Here is an 18,798-nt window from a genome sequence, read left to right on the forward strand (position 1 = left end):
TCTAGCGTCCGAGGCTCCGTCAAGTTTGGGGACGCCTCCGGCGTAGAGATCAAGGGCGCCGGCTCAGTCGTCTTCACCGCCGCGTCTGGTGAGCACAGGCTGCTCACCGGAGTCTACTACATCCCCGCGTTGAGGAACTCTATCATCAGCTTGGGACAGCTGGATGAGAACGGTTCGCGCGTGGAGGTCGAGCACGGAGTCATGAGGATTTGAGATCCCTCTCGTCGCCTTCTTGCCAAGGTACACAGGAGTCCAAATCGGCTATACATCCTCAATGTAAAGGTGGCACAACCTTGCTGCCTTGCTGCTCGTCGAGACGACGGGGCATGGCAGTGGCACGAGCGCTTCGGGCACCTTAACTTCGAGGCCCTGAAGCGGCTCAGTGCCAAGGAGATGGTACGAGGCCTGCCGTGCCTTGACCATGTGGAACAATTCTGCGATGTCTGTGTGTTGACAAAGCAGAGACGGCTCCCCTTTCCCCAGCAGTCAAGCTTCCGAGCCAAGGAGAGGCTCGAGCTCGTGCATGGGGACTTGTGTGGCCCGGTGACACCAGCCACACCAGGAGGACGACGCTACTTCTTGCTGCTCGTCGACGATCTCTCCCGCTACATGTGGGTGATGATCCTTGGCAGCAAGGGAGAGGCTGCGAACGCCATCAGGCGTGTGCAGGTCGCTGCGGAGGCGGAGTGCGGCCGCAAGCTGCACGTGCTGCGCACCGACAACGGCGGCGAATTCACGGCGGCTGAGTTCGCGTCGTACTGCGCGGATGAGGGCGTTCAGCGCCACTACTCCGCGCCATACAGCACGCAGCAGAACGGCGTCGTCGAGCGGCGCAACCAGACGGTTGTGGGGATGGCTCGGGCTCTCCTCAAGCAGAGAGGAATGCCAGCTGTCTTCTGGGGAGAGGCGGTGGTGACAGCGGTTTACATCCTCAACCGCTCGCCCACCAAGGCTCTCAACGGGATGACACCGTACGAGGCTTGGCATGGGCGCAAGCCGGCGGTCTCTCACCTACGGGTCTTCGGCTGCCTCGCATTCACCAAGGAGCTTGGCCACATCAGCAAGCTCGATGATAGGAGCACCCCGGGGGTGTTCATTGGCTACGCGGAGGGCTCGAAGGCCTACCGCATCCTTGACCCAAGAACACAGCGTGTGCGCACGACGCGCGACGTAGTGTTCGACGAAGGGCGAGGATGGGCGTGGGACAAGGCGGTGGACGACGGCGCGACTCCGACGTACGACTTCACCATCGAGTACGTCCACTTTGAGGGAGCTGGGGGAGTAAGCAACTCTTCTCCGAGCAGGTCTAACCCAGCCCCCAAGTCTCCACCGACTCCAGCGCCAAACTTCCAGCTCCTGCTACAACGAGCTCTTCACCACCACGCACTCCAGCCACGACTCCGGCTACAGCGAGCTCTTCGCCACCACGTACTCCAGCACCGATGGTACCCTCTCCGGGAACGTCCTCTCCGACACCAGCTCGTGTCGAGCACGACCCAGTGGAGCTTGTGACCCCTCTGTCCCGCGACGAGGAGCGCGTCGACGCGTGCTACGACGGCGAGCCGTTGCGGTATCGAAGGGTGGAGGGCCTTCTCATCGACCCGTCGGTGCCAGGCCCTGCATCTCGCATTCTGGCAGGAGAGTTGCATCTTGCATGCGACGATGGTGAGCCTCGGTCTTTCGCGGAGGCCGATAAACATGCGGCTTGGCGTGCCGCGATGCAGTCGGAGATGAACGCGGTTGAGACGAACCGCACCTGGGAGCTCGCTGATCTCCCTCATGGTCATCGCGCGATCACCCTTAAATGGGTGTTCAAATTGAAGAGGGATGAAGCCGGCGCCATCGTCAAGCACAAGGCTCGCTTGGTGGCACGCGGTTTCCTACAGCAGGAGGGGATCGACTTCGATGATGCTTTCGCCCCCGTGGCACGGATGGAATCCGTGCGACTCCTCCTTGCACTGTCAGCCCAGCAGGGCTGGCACGTTCATCACATGGACGTCAAGTCGGCGTTTCTTAACGGCGACTTAAAGGAGGAGGTCTATGTACACCAGCCGCCAGGTTTTGCGATCCCTGGCAAGGAGGGCAAGGTGTTGCGCCTGCGCAAGACTTTCTATGGCCTACGACAGGCACCGAGGGCGTGGAATGCCAAGCTGGATTCCACGCTCAAAGGAATGGGTTTCACGCCAAGCGCGCACGAGGCGGCCATCTATCGGCGGGGCAATGGAGGAAGTGCCCTGCTGGTGGGTGTCTACGTCGACGACTTGGTGATCACCGGCGCCAAGGATGCAGAGGTGGCAGCGTTCAAGGAAGAGATGAAGGCCACCTTCCAAATGAGTGACCTGGGGCATCTCTCCTACCTGGGGATTGAGGTGCACCAGGGAGACTCCGGGATCACACTTCGCCAGACCGCCTACGCCAAGCGCATTGTTGAGCTGGCTAGGCTCACCGACTGCAACCCAGCTCTCACTCCGATGGAGGAGAGGCTGAAGCTGAGTCGCGACAGCACGACGGAGGTGGATGCTACACAGTACCGGCGTCTTGTGGGGAGCCTTCGCTACCTCGTCCACACACGGCCTGACTTGGCATACTCCGTCGGCTACGTTAGTCGGTTCTTGCAGCGACCGACGACGGAGCATGAGCAGGCTGTGAAGAGGATCATCCGCTATGTTGCGGGGACTCTCGACCACGGTCTCTACTACCCGAGGTGCCCTGTGGAGGAACACCTTGTCGGGTACAGCGACAGCGACCACGCCGGTGAAATCGACACTAGCAAGAGCACAAGCGGGATCCTCTTCTTCCTCGGCAAGTGCCTCATTAGCTGGCAGTCGGTCAAGCAGCAGGTGGTGGCCATGTCCAGCTGCGAGGCCGAGTACATAGCGGTGTCCACTGCTTCGACTCAGGCGCTCTGGCTGGCTCGACTGCTCAGTGATCTCCTCGGGAGAGACACTGGAGCGGTGGAACTCAGGGTGGACAGCCAGTCCGCTCTGGCATTGGCCAAGAACCCCGTGTTCCATGAACGGAGCAAGCACATCCGGCTGAGATACCACTTCATCCGAGACTGCTTGGCAGAAGGGAGCATCAAGGCGCGTTACATCAACACCAAGGATCAGCTTGCAGACCTGCTCACCAAGCCCCTTGGGAAGATCAAGTTTGTTGAGCTTTGCTCCAGGTCCGGGATGGCCCAACTTTTCTCACAAGACGACGCCCAAGACTTAGGGGGAGAATGATGGAATAAGTCTTGAGCATCTAGAGGACAACAGTCGCTTTTGACTGTCCTCTGTAGTCCTTTAGCATCTAGAGGACAGCTTGACTGTCCTCTGTAGTCTCTTTAGCATCTAGAGGACAGCAGTCGCTTTTTGACTGTCCTCTGTAGTCGCTTTAGCATCTAGAGGACAACAGTCGCTTTTGACTGTCCTCTGTAGTCTCTTTAGCATCTAGAGGACAATCATGTTGTGTAGTGTGTGTGAGAAGGTGTGGTAGTGCAGCCTCTAGGGCTATAAATATGGGTCTCCAACCCTTAGATGGGTATGGCATTGTGTAGTGTTTGAGGAAATAAACAGAAAATTGCCCCAACTCATAGTGTCATCCTCTTGATGAGAGTTAGAGTCCCTCTACTTACACCATTAACATTTTGACGACCTGCCCACAAGAAACCCCGTCGAAGTTTATCAATAGCTTTGATCACCCATTTGGGGAGATCCAGAGCTAGCATAACATGGATAGGAATGGCAGAAAAAACAGCACGGACCGTCACAAGCCGACCATTTCGGCTCATGGGAGAAGCCTTCCATTTTGGGAGGTAAGCTGCTATTTTATCAATCAAAGGCAGCATGTCACTCTTGATTGGTTTCCGAATAGTAAGAGGTATCCCTAGGTAGGTGCGAGGGAAATTCCTGACTTCACAATCCAAGAGCTCAGAAAGGACCTTCAAATCTTCATTTGTGCAATTAATGGGGGACACTGAACTTTTAGCGAGATTGGTCCGGAGGCCTGACGCATGACCAAAAGCCTCCAACAGCGGAGATATGAGAAGGAGATCATCTCGATTAGGCATGAGGAACAAGATGACATCATCAGCATATAAAGAAATTCGGTGCTTAGCCTGCTGAACCGCCAGCGGCTATAGGAGATTTGCTTGGACAACTTTAGTGATTAAGGCATTCAGTGCTTCCATGACTAGCAGAAACAACATTGGGGATAAAGGATCCCCTTGCCTCAGCCCTTCGATGATCCAGAATGTATTCTCCAGGCACGCCATTAACCAGTACTTTTGTGGAGGAGGTGGAGTAACCACCTCATCAGACAATTTTTCCACATTCGACAAACTGATAGTCACTGAATATGTTGATCAGTTTGACACACTAATGCATCAAATTTTAGCTCACGACCCACTGTTTAGTGTCTCGTCTATTGCCAATAGGTTTGTGGATGGTCTGAAATCTGTATTAAAATTGTTGTTTTCATTCACTGCCCTTTGGACTTGGATATTGGCATATTGCGGTCTCTCTTGCCTTGTTGCAGGAGGAACTACTAATAGCTCTGCCTGGTTCAGACACTCGTCGTTTGGCTGATTTTCCTTCTATCAAGTCAAATACTTGTTCAGTGCCTACTGGCAGTCCCTCATTATCAACTTCGGTGTTTCCTGGAACTCAGAGAGTTAATCAGGTGGATATCCATCGGGGTTCAAAATCTGGTGGAACTGGGTCTGATGAACGCAAAGCTGACGCACTAATGGCTTATCGTAAGGCAAAAGGACTTTGTTATAAGTGTGGATTACGTTGGGGACCACAGCACAAATGTGGTCCTACAATTCCTTTATAGATGGTCGAAGAACTATGGCAGATATTGGACAGTACAAAATCTCAAGAATTAAATCAAGATGATTCGAGTAACGAACTGATGGTATTGTCTGTCCATGCTTTGCATGGTACTGAAGCACCACAAATAATGAAATTGGTGGCCACTCTATTTTCCAAAAAAGGTTATCATGTTGGACTCTGGCAGTTCTTCCTCATTTGTCAATCGAGCATTAGCTGTTCACGGTCCAACCATGGTCCCCTTGTCCCAACCAGTTCAAGTGTGTGTAGCTATCGGCCAACTTATTTCTTTCACCCATCATATACCCCAATGGTTTAGTTACTCCAACAACAATTATTGTGAGCCCAACAACATCAAAAACATCAAGCCGATCGACACCGCTCTAAACGCTCGTTTGCTGTTGGCGACATGGTGTACCGTGTACTTGAAACTTCAACCTTATGTGCAGTCATCCTTAATCAAAAGATCTAATCACAAGCTGGCATTTAAATACTTCGGCCCTTACCTGGTGACTGCCAAAGTGGGTTATGTAGCTTATCAACTAAAACTACCGGAGTCCTCCGCATTGCATCCTGTGTTTCACGTCTCCATGTTGAAAAACGCAGTTGGTGCCAATACTCAGGTCTGTCCTACCTTACCTCCATTCTTTGATTCTATGCAATGGCAAGAGAAATTGTTGCAGCGCAGGTTGGTTCCCACATCTGATGGCCCAGCTCCCCAACTTCTCATCAAGTGGTCCTCTTGGCCGGAAGAATTGGCAACTTGGGAAGATGAAGCATTCATCAAACAAAGGTTTCCGGAAGCTACGGCTTGGGAGCAAGCCTTGACACAAGGGGGGAGATTGTCACGATGCCGCATGAAGATGTAACCAAGCCGGTGGAAACTGTTACTAACCTTGGATTATGGAGTACAATTAGTTCTTAGGACTTGGTAGAATACATATATAGGCACAGTAATATGGGCCATTATTGGCCTTAACACCCCCCCCCCCCCCTTCAAACTTTAAGGTGGAAGTGGAGGATCTGAAGCATTGAGTTTGAACAAGTTGAGACGATGTTGTTCTCTTGTCTGTGCTTTTGTGAAGAAGTCTGTAACTTGCATTTCTGAGGACACATGTTGAAGAGCAATAGTTTTCTGTTGATAATGAGACCGTGTGAAGAAAACATCAACACCAATATGTTTTGTAAGTTCATGCTTCACAGGATCATTTGCAATTTGAATAGCTCCAGCGCTGTCGCACAGAAGAGACGTAGGAGTATCACAAGAGACACCAAGATCAATCAATAACTATCGTAGCCATATAATCTCGGCAGTAGTGGTAGCAAGAGCTCAAATTTCTGCCTCTGCACTGCATCTTGATACAGCAGCTTGCTTCTTTGATTTCCATGCAATAGGAGAGGAACCAAGGAAAATACAATAACCTGTAATAGAGCAGCGATCAGTGTGATCACTCGCCCAAGTGGCATCAGAGTAGGCATGAAGCCTAAGAGGGCTATTACAATCATAGAATAAGCCTCGAGATGTGGTTCACCGTATCTTAATACACGAAGCAAGTGACCATAATGGACTGAAGTAGGAGCAGAGACAAACTGACTCAGAATATGAACAGCATGTGCAATATCCGATCGAGTGATAGTGAGATAGACTAGACTGCCAACTATATGTCGATATATGGATGGATCATGTAGTGGGGAACCGTCATTCATACAAAGTTGCAAGTGAGTATCCATGGGTGTTGAAGTTGTACGATTATCAGTCGGACCAGGGCGAGCAATGAGGTCTTGTATGTATTTAGACTGTGATAGATAATAGCCCTTGTAGATTGTAATACCTCAATACCCAGAAAATACCCAAGAGGGCCTAAATCAGACATCTTAAACTGCTCACTAAGATGTTGTTTTACTTGAGAAATATGTTCTGGATTATCACCCGTAATGAGCATGTCATCAACGTATAATAGAAGCAAGGTGCGCCCTCGTGAAGAGGAATAAAGAAATAAAGCTGAATCATGATCACTAGGGATAAAACCAGCAGCCCTTATGACAGCGACGAACCTTTGAAACCAAGCACGAGGGGCTTGTTTCAATCCATATAAAGCTTTAAGCTGACGACAGATATGTCCGGAAGGAATATCAACTCCTGGTGGTGGGTGCATATAAACTTCTTCGGGTAAATCACCATGAAAAAAAAACATTTTTGACATCCATCTGAGAGAGTCCATGAACAAGATGGGTGTCATGTTGATGATTGCTTGGATCTTGGTTGGGTTGGCCTCGATCCCTCGGTGCGACACCAGGTAACCAAGTATCTTCCCCTGGCGAACTCCGAAGACACACTTCTCAGGGTTGAGCCGAAGTCATGCGTCGCACATATTAGCGAATGTTTCTGCGAGGTCGGCCAGGTGATCCTCTTTGTTTTTGTTCGCGACGACGATGTCGTCTACATAGGTGAAAATGTTGCGGACTACTTGACTTTCGAGGACCCTCTTGGTGAGGCGAGAAAAGGTTGACCCGATGTTTTTTAGTCCTTCTGCCATCCTGATGAAGCAGTGCGTGCCGAAGGGTGTGATAAAGCTTGTGCTGGCCTTGTCTTCCTCTTTCATGTAAATCTGGTGGTAACCGGAGAAGCAATCGAGGAGGGACATGACTTCGCATCCTGCTGCGCTATCGACTATTTTGTCGATCCGCGGCAGGGGGAAGTTGTCCTTGGGACAAGCCTTATTGAGGCTGGTGAAGTCTATGCACATGTGCCACTTGCCGCTTTTCTTTTGCACCATGACCACGTTGGCGAGCCATGTAGGATAAGCAATTGGCTCGATGAAGTTGGCTTCCAATAGGCGGTGCACCTCGGCCTTGGCGGCTTCAGTCTTCTCGTCGGACATTTTGCGCAGTCGTTGCTTTTTTGGGCGCACCGAAGGGTCGATGCCCAAGTCGTGCTCTATGATGGTGCGGCTGACCCCAACCAGATCGAGGGCGGACCAAGCGAAGACGTCCTTGTTTTGGGAGAGGCAAGAGATGAGTTTTTCCTCGTCTCGCGAGGTCGGATCTTCGCTTATTATGACCGTTTGTTTAGGCGTAGCCGGGTCGAGGGGTACCGCCTTCGTTCCGTCGTTGCTTTGTAGCTGTGCCTTTACTTTTTCGTCGGCGACTGGGCGGGTCCCTTCAAAACCTTCGCGTTGTGCTGTGAGGCAGTGTACGTTTCGTTGCCCTGGGACGAAGTCCCTTTCAATATTGTGTGCAGTCTGCTGGTTGCTATAAAATGTGATCATGCCTTGCGGACCCGAGATTTTCATGCAGAGGTAGAGTCCATGAATGGCCACTTCAAACTTGTTGATGGATCCCAGGCCCATTATGGCGTTGTATGGGTATACCATGTCGACGATGTCGAAGGTGACCTGCTCACTTCGTGCATTGGGTGCTATACCAAATGATAGGGGTAGCTCTATCTTGCCGACGGGGAAGGTGCCCTTGCCGCCGAAGCCATATAGGGGGTTGTCCGAAGGCTTGAGTAAGCTGTGGCTTATGCCCATGCGATTGAAGGCGTGCAGGAAGATGATATCAGCTTAACTGTCGTTGTCGACCAGGACTTTATGTAGGTCCCAGCCTGCTACACTGCAGTTGATCACCATGGCGTCGACGTGAGGGGCGCTGCACAGATCAACATCTCTGGCGTCGAAGGTGAGTGGTACATGAGACCACCTCGTTTGTACCACTGGGCCGGTGAGGGCAACGTGGTTCACACTTCGGTAGTGGTCCCTTTTCTGCCGCTTTGTTTCGAAGTCCACGCTGGACCCTCTGGTGATCATGTGGATGACTCTGCGATATGGTTGTTCGGCGAAGTCTTCCTGCTTGGGTGCTTGGGGGGTTATGGTGTTGTGGATTTGGGTGATGCGGAGGCGGTGGTGGCAGAACCTGCACTTCCTGACGGTGCTGGTACACGTGGTTGGGTGGATGCTGGATTTGCTCATTGTTGTAGGGTTGTTGGTGGTGGTGGTATGTGTGCGCGACGACCCTCTGGTTGTCGGTTGGCTGTGCTCTGGACATTCTGTCCCTGGTGGCCTTTGTTTCTGGACAATCCCTTGTTGGGGGCACGCAGTCCTCGCCGTGAAACAGACAGTAGAATCTGCGCAGCTGCTGCGTCCGTCCTCGGCCTCTCCCTCTGGTGCCATTGTCGCGGCCTTGGGGATGGTATTCCTGACGGCGAGTAGTTTCTCGGGCTGGGTGCTGATTGGCTATGTTGTGCATCTGTTGGTGATTGCGGCTGTCACGCCCGGAGTCTGGCTGCGAAGGCCTGGTCCAGGTTCTACTGGACTGCAGAGGGTCCTTAGGCTTCCTCTGAGATTCAATATTTCGTTGATGCAGCTCTTCGGACCTAGCATACTTCTCGAATAGTTGATATAGCTCTTGGAGACTTTTGGGTGGGTCCCTGATGCAGTGACTGTACAGGACGCCAGCCCGAAGGCCACTGATGGCGTAATGGATCGCGATGTGGTCATCGACCGATGGTAGTTGCGACTTGAGGGTCAGGAATTTTCTGTAGTACTCGCAAAGGGTTTCCTTCTCTTGCTGCTTGCAGAGGGATAACTCGGCCAGGGCATCGGTATCAGGTCGGTACCCTTGAAAGTTGAGCAAGAACTTGTCGCGAAGTCCTTTCCAGGAGTCAATGGACAGTGGCGGTAACCTGGTGTACCAAGTCAAGGTCGGGCCTTTGAGCGCGATGATGAAAGATTTGGCCATTGTGGCGTCGTCCCCTCCTGACGATGCGACGGCAACCTGGTAACTCATGATGTATTATGTCGGGTCAGTACTGCCGTTGTATTTGGGGTAGGTGCCAGCCCTGAAGTTGGCGGGCCAAGGCGATGCTTGGAGTTGCGGAGCCAAGGGGCTTCGCTCATCGAGGTAATTGATCCCTTGGAAAGTTGTGGCGTGCGGAATGAAAGGGCCGCGACGTGGTATGAATGGGTCTCCGACTTGGACGCGCTGCTAGAAGGGCAGTCCATGCTGCAGATTGTACTGGCCCTCGCCCTGCATGAGCGCGATTTCTTGCTCTAGCTCCCGAGCTCTCTGCTCCTCGTCTTGTATCATCTGACGCACCTTGGCCTGCGCGGTGACACGTTGGCGCTTGGCCTCGAGGATTTCTTTCTGCTTGTGGAGGTTGTGGTTCTTGATGCGCAGGGCCCGCAGTTGTAGCTGGTCTTCGGCTGAGATGCCGATGACTTCGTCGTTTTCTATTGCGTCTTCGCCCTCTGGTGGAGCGAAACCTGGTGGTGGTGCTTGCGGTACGCCTCCGGAGCTACAGGTGCGTAGGGTACCTTCGAGGGTGGGGTGGTCTTGGCGCTGTCTTTTGATGACAGCTTCATCTTCGAAGGCCTCTTGGGGGGTGTTGTCCGCGAGAGCCTTGCCTTTTTTTCTCCGCCAGTAGCGCTGCCTTCGCTGCTTCGTCGATGGATGGGGCTGCCTTCGAACTAGCTCGCTTGGGGGCCATCGCGGGTTGTTTTTCGTAGCATGAACGGTGGGCGCCAAATGTTGGTACTTGCTCTCCTGGGCAAGTAGATCCAACGGGAAAGCGGAAAGAGTATTGGCAAAGTTTGTCGTGGGATGGCAAAAGCTTTGTTAATCTACCCCTGTGAGGGCACTGTACGGGGTATTTATAGGCACTCGAGCGACCACCCGTCCCTTGACAAAGACGTTTGTGCCCTCGAGTACCCAGTTTATCCCCAGAATATTCCCACGAGGGGAGGTTACAGACAGTCATTACAGTAAAGGCTATTACAAACGCGGCTCGTAATACGCTTGTCCGCGCGGGGCCCGTTACAATGGGCCGAATCCCGCATGGGCCTCCCGGCGCGGTGACGACGTGAGACTCGTAGACTTCGACAGAGCCTTCGTCTTGCAACGGAGAGGACGAAGGGGGGCCGCGCCGGTCTTCATCCAATCGACGCCTTCAGCTTGCTCGGGCGTGTTCTGTGGATGTAGTCTTCGTCGGAGTGACGAGGCGACGAAGGCATCGAGCGAAGGGTAGCGTGTTCGCCTTCGCCCCAACAGCAACAGCAATCAAAGTACGAAAAGTGGTCATATGTGCAACCGGTGCAAAGGTTTCATCATAATCTAGACGTTGAGTCTGTTGAAAACCTCTGGCCACAAGACGAGCTTAATATCGCTCAACTGAACTATCAGATTTGGTCTTAATTTTAAAGATCCATTTACATGTTATAGGTACTGCATGTGATGGTAAAGGAACAAGATCCCAAGTACCCGTTCGATCAAGAGCGTCCAACTCTTCTTACATAGCAAGCCGCCATTCATGAATACCAGAAGCTTCATGATAATTAGATGGTTCAACAATTACAACAGCGGCACTAGAAAATCCATAGCGATCTGGAGGTTCAATTGTACTATGATAACGAAGATGATATCCCTGGTGATTTGGTAACACATCAGCAAACTGTGACCCATCAACAATATGTAGATCAGCAGAAACAGATGGAGAGTCATCGTTGTTAGTACAAACATCAACAACAGGTTCGCCATCAGGACCGACCGTGGGACTAGTGCGAGGACGACGAATGTAGGTTTTGATACCTGGTGGTTTTGAAGCAAAGTGTGAAACGGGCGTTGAGGTAGAAAGATTTGTAACGGGAATGAGAACAACAGGTGAGGATGTGATAGATTATGGTGTAGTGGAAGATGAAGACCCAGATGAAGGACTATGGATGGGAGGAAGGCACATGAAAAAGGTTGACTCTGTAGAAAAAGAAGATGAATGTGTGAGAGAGTTATAAAAGAAAGGTTGGTTTTTCATTAAAACTCATGTCACGTGAAATATGAATGTGATGTGCTGAAGAATCATAACATCTATAGCCTTTGTGCTCCGGACTATATCCAAGAAAAAACACAGTCAACAGATTGAGCAGTTAATTTAGTCCGTTCAAGAGAGGCTAACAACACATACCATGTAAATCCAAAAACTCTAAGATGATCATAACGAGTTCCAAACAGAACTTCACCATGAGTTTTCCCTAAGAGTTTTGATTATGGTTGTCTATTGATGAGGTAGACAGCGGTAGACACTGCTTCACACCAAAAATGCGAGGGAACGAACGAAGATATCAAAAGTGTGCGAGCAGTTTCTATGACATAACGATGCTTGCGTTCAGCAACACCATTTTGAGCATGTGCACCAGGGCACGAAAGCTGAGCAAAAGTACCCTCTGAAGTTAGAAATTGTCGAAAAAATCGGATAAATATTCACCACCAGAATCAGATCGAAAAATCTTAATAGGAGCAGAAAACTGGGTGTGAATCATGCGAGCAAAAGACCTATAGATAGATAGTAACTCAGAAGTCAGAACGACTACATGAAATAGATCTAAGTATAACGAGAATGATCGTCAACAAAAATAACATAATATTTATTTCCACCTTTTGAAACCAAAGGAGTTGGGCCCCAAACATCAGAGTGAACAAGATCAAATGGTCTAGCAGAATGAGAGTCACTGGTAAAATAAGGAAGTTGTATTTGTTTTCCAAGATGACAACCCTTACAATGGAAACTTCATTCAGATCACGTATGACCTAAACAACCTGATTTTATTAAGGTGGACAGACGCGAGCCATACAAATGACCTAGACGGTGATGCCATTGGGCAAAAGAGGCGGCACGAACTGAGGCTGCAGAAAGCACACGGGTCGTAGATGATGAAGTGAACTAAGTAAGGCGCAAGCTGTCGAGGATGTAGAGGCGAGGAGCAGTGCTACGGCAACGACCAGTCCCAATCACAGCCCCTGTGCGACGATCCTGTACAAAACAAGATGAGTCATCAAATCCAACAAAGCAATTGTGGTCTGTAATTTGTCCAATTGAGAGAAGGTTCATGGACAACTCAGGGACAAAAAATAAATTAGGAACAGTAAACTGAGGAGTGCAAAGAGAACCCTTGTGGGTTATATGGCATAAAGTACCATTAGCGGTCTGAACAGAAGCATTTTCTGTGACAGGTGTAGAAGAGACTGACTGTGACTGATCAGATGTCACATGGAAGGAGGCCCCTAAGTCAAGAGCTCAAGACGATGGCGAGGTTGTAGCTGGTGAAGTAGATGCAATAGCAACTGAACCTTTAGGTGTAGAACATGTGCCACGACCACGAGCTGTCCGTCGTGTACGGAAATCGGCCAACTTCTCTGGAAATTTAACAAAACAATTTTCGAACCGATGAGTGTTCTTCTTGCAATGCTCACAAGGTACTGAGGAATAACTCCTTGGCACATAGGACTTCTGAGCAGCAGCCAACACACTATGAGAGCTAGAACCAGTAGCAGAGAAAATGCTTTGAGGCGAGTCTCTTCAGCAAGTAGTTCAGACAATGCCTTTGCCATTGTGAGAGTATCAGAACTGTGGAGCAGTCGTGCACGAAGAGAGTCATATTTGTTGGAACTGTATTAGGGTTTGGGTACATTTACTCTTTTGCCCCTCTGTAATGGGCTAGGCCCAACTCATGGTTATTAATATACAGCCCCACCCTATCCTAGGGTTAGGGTTTCCTCACTTCTACATAGTACCAGAGCCTCCCAGCCGGCAGTTTTTTTCCTCCCAGCCGCCGGCTGCCTCTCTCTCCCTCCCTCCTCCCAGCCGCCGGCTACCTCTCCCCCACCCTCGCCAGCCGGCCTGCCGCCGCCCGACAGCCGCGCCCTGCTCCGCCCCCTGCAGGCCGCGCTCCCTGCCTCCTTCCCTCCGACCTGGCGTCGAGCGGATCCGGCGCGCGCGGATCCCAGGCGTCGCCAGGAGCACCCGCCAGGAGGCTCGCGCCCCTGCCTCGCCTGTGCCATGCTGCGCCCGACGCCGCGCACCCGGTCGCGCCCTTCCTGCCGCAGTGCGTGCTTCGACGGCTGTCCAAGCCGCACCTCCCTGTGTCGGCTGACCGTGCCCCGTCCCTAGCAGCACCGCGGCCCTCCTGCATCGATCCCTACCCGCCGGATCTTCGTCGTCCACCGCCGGCAGCCGTCTGGCCCCTATCCCGCTGCGCTAGCCCCGGCGCCGTGTCCGCTCTTCCCAAGCCGTGCCGCAAGGGGGTTGGCCTCGCCGGAGCATCCTGCTCCCCCTGTGCGCCCTCCTGCCCTGCCGCAGTGAGTCGGCCTGGCCGGAGCAGCTGTCGTGGTCGTGCAGCCCGCTCACCCTTTGTGCGCCCTGCTTCTGTGACACAGTGGCCATCCTCGCCCTTGGCTTCGCTGCGCCGGTTGTGCTTCGTCCCGGTTCCATGGCGTCCCCCCCGCCACACATGAGCTTTGCCTCGCCCGCTGCTCCCGTGGCTCCTGACTACCACGGCCGTGCTTTTGCCCTGGCCGTCGGCGCCACTTCCTCCCTATCTCCGCCCGTTTTCGTCGGAATGGTTGTGCGCGTCCTTCTCAACAATGGCCAGCTTGTCCGAGGCACCTTCGTGCACTTCGATCCCACCATGAGCCCTGTCCTTTGTGACTGCGTCGAACTCCACCCCCAGGCCGGCCGTCACGTGTCCGGACCCCTTGTCTTCCCCCGTGCAGTGATCGCCTCCCTGCCATTTAGCCCTCGTTCCCTCCCTCCCCTCCCAGTAACCACATCAGCGCTCCTCCTCTGGCTCTATCTGCGCACCCTACGGCCTCCCCACTGTCTCCCTCTCCCACCGATTGGGTGGTCGACTCTGGGGCCTCCTTCCACACCACTCCCACAACTAGTTCGTTATTCCACTCCCATCCACCACACCCCTCACATCCTTCCTCCATCGTCGTAGGCAACGGTTCCACTCTCCCGGTCTTCTACAATATTCAGCCCGAACCCCCATATATAACAAATATGTATGTAAAGAACTTTTCAATAAACTTATGAGACGGACATGGATTAGTTGCACAGGCTGGCACCATAGATAGCAAAGAACTCATCAAACGATCAAAAGCAGAAGAGTACTCATCAATAGTCATATCATTCTGCTCAATAACATGTGTTTGCTGCATAATAGTGTGTAAGAGAGCACCACTGTCTTGAACAAACCGGCCCTTCAAATGAGACCAAATAGCTTTAGCAGTGAACTTGGACAGACTCGTAATCATGGATGGTTTAGTGCTATTAACCATGGCAGCCATCACCTTGCCATCATTAATCTGCCAAGTTTTAACATCTGCATCGTTGCTACGATCCTCACGTAAAGTAGGAGGATCGTTGGTTAAGTGAAAACGTAGACCATGACCACGTAGAGTTGTCTGAACACAAAAGGCCCACTCTGGATAATTCTGACCATCAAGGATGATATTAACCACAATAGCATTGACTGACATGATGATCGATTGATATGATGTACAAAGGATGCAAACCAGTGAATAATGCAAACCAGTGAAGAGGTAACCTTCATTGTCCCAAACCTGATCCTCTATCGGGAACTATGTGGAGGGTTCACTGATCTAGTCAGTCTAGAACAGACGACATGCGGATCCCAAGCGAGCAGGTCGTGCGAAGACGGTGGACTGGGCTAGCTGGAGGTAGTCATAGATCCAATGCAGAAGGGCAGACAACAGTCCAGGTAGGCAAGTCTTGGCGGATCTAGCCGAACGAACGTCGATCTGGCAGAGGCACGGCTGACTGGAGGGCCGGACGTCGATCTGGCAGAGGCACGGCTGATTGGAGGCGCGGATCCAGCGCAGCAGGCCGCGAATCCGACGCAGCGGACTGGTGGTGGCGCGGATCCGGTGGAATCCGGCGCGACGAACTGGAGGCGACGCGGATCCGGCGTTGGAGGACGAGGGCGGGCGATCGCCGGACAAGGCCGGGAGAAGACGCCGCGACAGCGGCGAGTAGAGGCCGCGACGGTGGCGAGTAGAGGTCGTGATGGCGGCCTGTAGATGCCACGACGGCGGCCTGAGAAGATAGGGTCGTGACGGAGGCGAGTAGAGGCCGCGACGGTGGCTTGAGAAGGGTGGTCGCGACGGTGCTTTGGAAAAAAGAAGATTAGGCCCTAACCCTAACCTGCTTTGGTACCATGTTACTATACTAACCTTGGATTATGGAGTGGAGTACAATCAGTCCTTAGGACTTGGTAGAATATATATATATATAGGCACAGTAATATGGGCCATTATGGACCTTAACAGAAATAATGACATCCAGGAGGAGTTGGCCCCAAAAGAAGCCCAATACTTTGGTTTATGGGCCGGAATGGAACCGCTAAGGACCTGGTTCCTTTTATTGAGGTTTTCTTTTCTTGTAAGGGGTACGTGAGGAGGGAAGCCTTGGACAGTAAGTAGATTGGTCGGCTGCGTCCGATGGAGTGAAGGAAGGAGAGGAAGAGCGATCTGTAGAGAGAATCGGAGAGTAAACTCTGGAATTCTTGTGTTATAGTGATTCTTCGTGGGAGGAAGGAGAGCACCGGGACTCCGGGAGCGGTGTTAATTACCTATATCGTTGATCTGTCACAAGTAGCATGTTTGATCTACAGGATCATGGAACTGTTGTTACTAGGTGTGAACAGGGAACAATTAAAACTAGTGAATCTGTCGAGATATTGGGTTTGACACAGGTTAGATCTTTTTATTGCCTGTGATAGAATATGTGATGTAACTAAATTACTGAATGTTATTCTACAATTAAAGCAGGTCACCGCCAGGCATCAGTACCTCACCTCTCTTTTTGTTTCCAGTTCCACACAGCAGCACAGCACATTGCGACAGGGGACAGGCAGCAGTACTGCAGAGCCAAGTCTGAACTCCCCAAGGCCAGGTCCAATGTATGTTGCAGACTTACTCTGGCAGTAGTTACTAACCAGATCAATTTATCCTCAAATTAGTTCAATTGATTAATGTAGCTGGTAGATATAGGAAATAGTAATTAGGGGATCATTTGTTGATTATTCATACATTGTGTACTAAATTGTTGAATTTAAGACCTATTTATGTTAATTAGTACGTGTACACCAAATTACAGGACAAATTCTCAATTGTTTGCCAAATTGCTGAAAGGATTTTTAGCAAAGTGCACGTGAAACTTTTAGTGGGGGTGTGGCACACCGTATTGCAAAATCCAGGGTCCACAACTTGTCTACGGTGTTCAGCTGGAGTAGTGTAGCTCCAAGAAGTTGCTTAAGCCAGTTAGTTTTTTTTTGCATGTGTTGGGGTGTGTTCTGAGGGTGAGTTGTGTCTGACAAGTTGCTTCGTTCAATATACAATATAGTTTTAGATGAACCTGTGTATTCATGATTGTTACAGCGCCCGATAAGGTGTTTCTTTTTCTAGTCATGTTAATGTGCTGTGCTCATGTGCAGGAGTGAACCAGCATCACCCAGAAGATTGTAAGGGGAAAAGAATCAGAGAAATAATTTGCAATCTAACTGAAACTTGTATGACTAGATAATTCACTCAGCCCGTGCGTCTTTTGAACGCTGTGACTGTTCATGATTAATCATGCTTCATTCACCACCCTACACCCATGCATGGCCATGATCGCTAAAAGGAAGCAACTGTTTAGGTGGCTTGCTTGCCGGTGGAACATTTTGCATCGGCTGGAAATAGAAATGGTCTGATTACCTTGTCACACAATTCGTAACCAACTTTGAGCCTTACGTCTTGGCCCTGTTTCAAGTCAAGTATGGTCCATGCCAGTTCAACGGATCCAGTTGTCTTCGTCTGCAAGGACCAAGGGGCACAGGCTTGAGACAGAGAGCAACATTGTGGTGTGGTTAATAAGATCACACACACTGGACTGACAGCAAGCGTATTTTTGCTCGAGAAAATTACCGGCTTCAACTCTTTATCGGTAAGTAGGCGCCCTTTAAGGTTCAGACCTAGGAACCCATTATCTGGTTTGAACAGGACGGCCTTCTTGGCGCGAAAACTGTAGGCGAGGTCATCGCCGTTGTGCAACTGGACGCCAGCTCCGAGATTGGCTGATAGCTATACATGGCATGTTTATTTTAAATTTTGTGGCAAACTGGTTTGCTTATCACTTGTAAAAGAAAGGATGGGTTGGCAGGTATGGAAATGGAGGGGGGAGTATCTGACGGCTGACCTGCGAGTAGAAGTGCCTGACAAAGAGAGCGAGATAACTCGGGGTAGTAACTCCGGCGGGGCTTGTGTGGAGGTCGAGCTCCGCATGAGCCTGCGCGGCAGCCGTGGGGTTGGAATCGAACCGAAGCAATCAGATGAGATGAAATTGAGACGACTGAATGAATGACAGAGTAAAGGGAGGAGGAATAGCAGCTGCAGCTGCACCTGCAGCAGCGAGCTGTGGCCGAGGGGCAGCTTCTCCTTGGCGTGGATGCGGAGGCCGCCGCCACTGCGCAAGCGCAGCGAGGTCTCCATGGGCGGAAGGGACGGAGCGAGAGAGCGGCAGAAGAAGCAAGCAACTCCCGCAGTCGCGTGACGATAGGTCCGGTAGGGTTTACTCCGACACTGCCGCGGGCAGGTGAGGGGCGGGAGGGCGGCGGTGAGTGCGGATTGGACTGCGACGAGGCGAAGCCGGATTGCCGATTAGCTGCCCCGCGCCGCCCGCCGGTATGATAGGAAGGACCGGAGGAGAGATGGTAGGCGAGCCCGAATAGGCCGGGGGCCATCGTTATGGGCTGTGTGCTGGGCTGAGAAATTTAGAACTATGTCAATATAGGATATGGACTTCGCTGTATTGCCATCAAACGGGTGATTTTCGTCTGAAATGCCATTATCAAACGAGACACATGTCATGAAATGTCTTTTTGCTATTTAAAAGAAAGAAAAACAATTTAATCTCTACTGCTCCATATGTTGGTACCGTGGACGTCCACCACATAGCTTCATCGTGCCCCCGCCCTTCCTCACCGCCCCTCCAACGTCCCCACCGCTCGGCTCTCTTCTCCTTCCTGAAATCCCCGTGTCGCGCAGATCTCACTCCAGCTCCTCGCCGGCACAAACCACGCACGCCGCACACAGCATGCCCAGCTCTCTTCTCCTCCCCGAAATCCCCGCGGCGCGCAGATCTCACTCCGGCTCC

General features: G+C 51.5%; 1 protein-coding gene across 2 annotated transcripts in view; it reads right to left on the minus strand.

The window, feature by feature from the left end:
- Positions 1-18,403, minus strand: part of LOC100283308 (chloroplast channel forming outer membrane protein) — a 33,453-nt gene extending 15,050 nt beyond the window's left edge. Inside the window, exons 1-5 of one of the 2 annotated variants that reach the window (NM_001412486.1) lie at positions 18,045-18,403; positions 17,842-17,931; positions 17,571-17,726; positions 17,361-17,459; positions 12,209-12,615 (exon numbers count right to left, since the gene is read on the minus strand). In NM_001412486.1, the coding sequence (NP_001399415.1) occupies positions 12,526-12,615; positions 17,361-17,459; positions 17,571-17,726; positions 17,842-17,931; positions 18,045-18,134 (525 nt within the window). In that variant the 5' untranslated portion in view covers positions 18,135-18,403 and the 3' untranslated portion in view covers positions 12,209-12,525. Of the gene's footprint in view, positions 1-12,208; positions 12,616-17,360; positions 17,460-17,570; positions 17,727-17,841; positions 17,932-18,044 lie in introns of those variants that run through there. The other variant, NM_001156210.2, reaches the window with a different exon arrangement.
- Between the last annotated feature and the right edge of the window lie 395 nt (positions 18,404-18,798).

The sequence above is a fragment of the Zea mays genome, chromosome 5 (genome assembly GCF_902167145.1).
Source record: "Zea mays cultivar B73 chromosome 5, Zm-B73-REFERENCE-NAM-5.0, whole genome shotgun sequence".
Lineage (NCBI taxonomy): Eukaryota > Viridiplantae > Streptophyta > Magnoliopsida > Poales > Poaceae > Zea > Zea mays.